The 5,644-nt window shown below is 66.5% G+C and overlaps 1 protein-coding gene across 1 annotated transcript; it reads right to left on the bottom strand.

The window, feature by feature from the left end:
- Positions 1-270: 270 nt before the first annotated feature.
- On the bottom strand, positions 271-4,833 carry LOC311369702 (SH3 domain-binding protein 4-A-like; the record flags this gene model as incomplete). Its single annotated transcript, XM_084487920.1, has 4 exons — positions 2,799-4,833; positions 2,653-2,756; positions 2,060-2,248; positions 271-519 (listed from the first exon to the last, which is right to left on the bottom strand). Exons 1-4 carry the CDS (start codon positions 4,693-4,695, stop codon positions 271-273), a joined length of 2,439 nt encoding a protein of 812 aa, XP_084344046.1. The 5' UTR covers positions 4,696-4,833.
- Positions 4,834-5,644: the final 811 nt, after the last annotated feature.

Raw genomic sequence — 5,644 nt, 5'->3', positions numbered from 1 at the left:
CTAGAGGGGGGTGTGGGGGTCTAGACGTGGGGGGGGTCTAGATGGGGGGTCTAGATGGGGGGGTCTAGAGGGGGGGTCTAGAGGGGGGGGTCTAGAGGGGGGGTCTAGATGGGGGTGTCTAGAGGGGGGTGTGGGGGTCTAGAGGGAGGTGTGGGGGTCTAGACGGGGGGTCTAGATGGGGGTGTCGGGGTCTAGAGGGGGGGTCTAGATGGGGGTGTCGGGGTCTAGAGGGGGGGTCTAGATGGGGGTGTGGGGGTCTAGAGGGGGGGTCTAGATGGGGGTGTCGGGGTGCGTGGGCCGGGGGCAGAAGGCGGCGGTGCGGAGGGGGTCCAGGGCGTGGACCAGCAGCAGGACCCCCGTCAGGTGCCTCCAGCGCGGGGGGGCGGGGCTCCAGCGCCGCGGGGCGGGGCTGCGCATGCGGTCCAGGCCCAGCTGCAGCTCCTGCAGGACGTCCCGGCAGCACTCCCCCACCGCCGCCGCCCACGTCAGCAGGAAGTCGTACGCCGGCCGCCACATGGACTGCGGGGGGGCGGGGGGCGGGGCCAAGGCCAGGGGGCGGGGGTTAGCGTCGTCATTGGTTACTTCATGTTATTACACGGCTTTGATGAATGCTCGATTGTGATTGGTCAATTAGGGCATTCTGTTATTTCTGAGTGACAACCGTTGCTATGGGTAACAGACCGTTGCTATGGGTAACAGAGCGCTGCTATGGGTAACAGAGCGCTGCTATGGGTAACAGAGCGTTGCTATGGGTAACAGAGTGTTGGAGCAGGGGTCGTCCTCCCAGTATCCCCAGTACTCCTCCCAGTGCTCCTGTTACGTAGGTGGGTGGGTGGCTCATCATTATTAACGTATTCCGTTCAATGTAAACATCAGGTTGGTTTAGGTGGCTATTTTGTTTGAGGACTTTAATCCCTTTTCTTTCCCCCCCCCCCCTCTGCTCAGGTACCCCCGCCCCCTCCTGCGGAGTATCCTGCGGGCCCAGTGGTGACGACAGCTGAGGGCAATTACAATCAAGAGGGGCGGGTGGATAAAGCCTGTGCTCTCCAACACCTCTTGGCTCTATGCCACGGTTCATACCGCTCGTATCTTGTTTGGGCGCTACGCCACTGATGTGGACACTACCTGTCTCATTTGTAGCCTTTCATGCCATTGTTTGTAGGCTCTTTAGCCATCATGTTGTTGTCTTGCTGGTCTTACCAGGGAAGTTACATTTCCCTGGCGATAGTCGTCGTTTTGCTTGTGTTGTATTAGTTTGGTTTTACCCAGTCGAGTGGGTTATTGTTTAGTGTTTGCTGGTCTTACTGTTGTTCCTGTTTTGCTCTCCCCTTCCCTTATCGCTTTCTAGTCAATAAATATTATTATTTACTTTAGAAAACGTGTTTGCTTTGGATTCTTTCTCCCACCGGGACCTGTGCTTCGGCACCTGCTGTACGGGCTGAGGTCACGCCCGCCCTGTTCAGTGTATGCTGTGTACATTTATGGTTTAGTTAGACACCTTTCTATGTGACAACTCCTCCCAGTACCTCCTCCCAGTGTGTCCTCCCAGTCCCTCCCTTTACCCCCAGTACCTCCTCCCAGTGTGTCCTCCCAGTACCTCCCAGTACCTCCCAGTACCCCCTCCCAGTCCCTCCCATTACCCCCAGAGCCTCCTCCCAGTACTCCTCCCAGTACCTCCTCCCAGTGTGTCCTCCCAGTACCTCCCAGTACCCCCAGTACCCCCAGTACCTCCTCCCAGTCCCTCCCAGTCTCTCCCAGTACCTCCCAGTACCCCCCCCCAGTCCCTCCCATTACCCCCAGCGCCTCCTCCCAGTACCCCCCAGTCTCTCCCAGTCCCTCCCAGTACCTCCCAGTACCCCCTCCAGGTCCCTCCCATTACCCCCAGCGCCTCCTCCCAGTACCCCCTCCCAGTCCCCTCCCATTACCCCCAGCGCCTCCTCCCAGTACCCCCCAGTCTCTCCCAGTGCCTCCCAGTCCCTCCCAGTACCCCCTCCCAGTCCCTCCCTTTACCCCCAGCACCTCCTGCCAGTGCCTCCCAGTCCCTCCCAGTAACCCCCACCTGGTGGTCCAGCAGGCCGCTGCGGTCGCGGTGCGGCGCCTCGTAGGCGTCCATCTGGCGGGGGGAGACGTGGGCCAGGCGGGCGGCCAGCTCCCTCCACCGCGGGCCCAGCTCCACGGCCGCCGTCAGCAGGACCAGGTCCAGCAGCAGCCGCAGAGCCACGCCCTGGAGGTCCATCTTCAGCAGGGCCTGGGGGAGACGGGGGGAGACAGGGGGGTGAGGGGGAGACAGGGGGGGGGAGACAGGGAGACAGGGGGGTGAGGGGGAGACAGGGGGGTGAGGAGTGGGAGACAGGGGGAGACCGGGGGGTGAGGGGGAGACAGGGGGGTGAGGGGGAGACAGGGGGAGACCGGGGAGTGAGGGGGAGACAGGGGGGTGAGGGGGGAGAGACAGGGGGGTGAGGGGGGGACAGGGGGGTGAGGGGGAGACAGGGGGGTGAGGGGGAGACAGCGGGGGGCTCTCTCTCTCTCTCTCTCTCTCTCTCTCTCACAAACACAAACACACAAGCACACATGAGCATGCGCAGAAACATACACACACACCCACACACACACACACACACACCCCCCCCACACACACACACCGGGCCCTACCATGAAGAGCTCCCTCTGGAAGGAGCGTCGCTCCGGGTTCTCCGGGTCCTCGGGGTCCTCGGGGTCCTCGGGGTCGTCCTCCTCGCCGCCCTCGCCGCCCCCGCCGCCGCCGCCGCCGCCGCCGCCGCCGCCGCCGCCGCCGCTGCACTCCTCCTTCAGCTTCTCCAGCACCGAGGCCACCCTCTCGGGCTCGGTGGCCGGCGCCGCCCAGCAGAAGAAGTCCAGCGGCCGGCCGCCGTAGCCCAGGGCGTCGGCGAACGCCCGCCAGCCCGCCACGTTCTCCATGAGCAGCGTGCGCAGCGAGGCGTACACGTAGGTCAGCGAGCGGCAAGGCCGCAGCACCTGCTCCAGCAGCGCCGCCGTGGTCAGGTCGGGCCCCGCCCAGCCCGGCGGCCGCACCCTGCCCAGGGGCAGCACGTTGGCGGCGTGCACCAGGCCCAGCCGGCCGCGGCTCCAGCCCACGTACCACTCCTTGGTCCAGCGCTGCCCGCGCAGACGGATGCGCTCCTCGCTCAGCAGCGCCACCGCGTCCCCCCGCCGGTACTCCAGCAGGTAGGGGTTCTTGTGGCGCCGGACCACCGTCTTGGTCAGCCGGCCGAAGCGCAGGTTGGTGAGCCGGCGGTCCTGGAAGCCGGCGGGCTTGGAGGGGAGGGCGAGCGGCGACAGCAGGATGCGCTCCGCCTCCTTTCTCTTCAGGAAGCGCCGCTGCGGCCCCGCTGGTGCCGCCGCCGTCGTCTCCGCCGCCGTCGCCCCCCGCCGCCCCCACTCCCCCCTGGGCGGCGGCGGCGTCTGCACGCAGAACTGGGCCAGGACGCCGTCCAGGGCGTCCCGGACCTGCACCCTCAGGGTGAAGGCGGCCACGCGCTCGGGGTCCCGCGCGGTGAGGGTGTGCAGCAGCCGGGCCACCCGCCCCAGCCGCACGGTGAAGCCCGGGATCAGCGCCCCGCCCGCCGCCGCCGCCGCCGGCCCCGCCACCTCGTAGCCCGAGGTGTTGGGGTACAGCCCCACGCGGAGGTCCTGGGGGGCGGCCAGCACGAACTGGTGCTTCCCCCACAGGTGGAGCAGCACTGGGGGGCCCCGGGGGGCCCCTCCGCTCGCCAGAAGGGTCCGGGGGGCGCAGTCGTGGCCGAACAGGGCGGTGACGGTCTTGAAGTGGGGGTGGAGGTGCTTGGGGCCGTAGAGCGCCAGAGTCATCTTCTTGAGGACCTGCTCCCACACCGAGGGGGCCCCGGTGGCGGTGGTGGGGGCCCCGGCGGTGGGGGCGGGGGGGGGGCCCCCGGCCTGGACCACCAGGGCCACGTACATGAGCGGCTGCAGGCGGTCCAGCTGCACCTGCACCGTGTCCCGGTACAGGTAGGTGCTGGGGACGGGCTCGTAGGGGCCCTCCCGGCTGGCGCTCCGGACGCAGAGCAGCCGCGCCTCGGGGCCCCCGCCGTCCCGCCGCAGGGCCACCGACACGCGGCCCTCCAGCGTGAGGAAGGAGGGGGTCTGCGTGTCGCTGAGCCGCACCTCCAGCAGGGGGCTGACGGCGGAGCACAGCTCGCTGCTCAGCGCCAGCGGCGGGTCCAGCAGGGCCCGCAGGGAGACCTGCTGGGAGGCCCCGGGCCCCACCTGGCCCTCGGGGACCAGCACGCTGATGTGGGTGTCCGGGAGCTGCACCACGCCGCCGCGGTGGTCCAGCCGGCACACGACGCTGGCCTCCACGGGCTGCGTCTGGCCCCACCCGGGGCCCTGGCCCAGGGAGTCCAGGGCGTGGCAGGACCGCGCCAGCCGGCGGTGGCTCAGCCAGGCCGTCCGGAAGGACTCCCGGCTCCGGAACTGCTCGGGGGCCGGGGCCCGGAGGCTGGAGGAGGCGGGGCCGGAGGAGGAGGCGGGGCCGAAGGAGGCGGGCGGCGGGGCCAGGGCGGACAGCTCCGACAGGCTGTGGGAGCGCTGGCCCCTGAGGGACGGGCGGTCCCGGCGGCCCGGCGGCCCGCTCGGTGGCGAGGTGCCGAAGACGTCAGCGCTGCGGCCCCCCCCCCTGGGGGCCCCCCCACCCCCCATCCCCCGACGCAGGGCGGGGCCCCGAGGGGGGCGGGGGCGAGGTGTCAAACACCATGAGGTCCACAGACCTCGTCCCGGTCCGGCCCCTGAGGTTCCGCCCCCCCCCTCCTCCTCTTGCCCCCAGTGGCGCCCCCCCACCGCCGCCGCCGCCGGGCAGGGAGGGGTCCGGGGCGAAGGGTTCCGGGGCGACGGGCGTCAGGGTGACCCCCGCGTCGGGGGCCCCCCCCGCCAGGCGGTCGGCAGGGCCCAGCGGCCGGACGGCGGCGGCGGGGATGAAGCCCATCTCCCGCTGGTTGTGGGCGTACCACCAGTCGGGCCCCGAGGCGTCCAGGACCACCAGCCGCTCCCCCGCCGAGAAGCCCAGCGCCGCAAAGCTGCTGGGGCGGTGGTCCCGCAGGGCCACCACCTCCACCTCCTGGTGGGGGGGGTCCCGCAGGGCCACCACCTCCACCTCCTGGTGGAGGGGGTCCAGCGGGGCCACCACCTCCTGGTGGAGGGGGTCCAGCGGGGCCACCACCTCCTGGCCCGCCTCCTGGGGAGCCCCTGTAAGGGAGGTGTGGGAGCGCACTGATCATCAGGCCTGGTCCAGGGGCGTGTTCCCATGTCCTTACTCCCCGTACTCACTACCTAGTTCACTATACTTAGTTTACTATACTTAGTTTACTATACTTAATTTACTATACTTAGTTTACTATACTTAATTTACTATACTTAGTTTACTATACTTAATTTACTATACTTAGTTCACTATACTTCATTTACTATACTTAGTTTACTATACTTAATTTACTATACTTAGTTTACTATACTTAATTTACTATACTTAGTTCACTATACTTAATTTACTATACTTAGTTTACTATACTTAATTTACTATACTTAGTTTACTATACTTAATTTACTATACTTAGTTTACTATACTTAATTTACTATACTTAGTTTACTATAC

The sequence above is a fragment of the Micromesistius poutassou genome, assembly GCF_964030765.1.
Source record: "Micromesistius poutassou genome assembly, chromosome: 24".
Taxonomy (NCBI): Eukaryota; Metazoa; Chordata; class Actinopteri; order Gadiformes; family Gadidae; genus Micromesistius; species Micromesistius poutassou.
The sequence above is the reverse complement of the archived record's forward strand: the minus strand, read 5'-3'. Positions and strand labels throughout refer to the sequence as shown.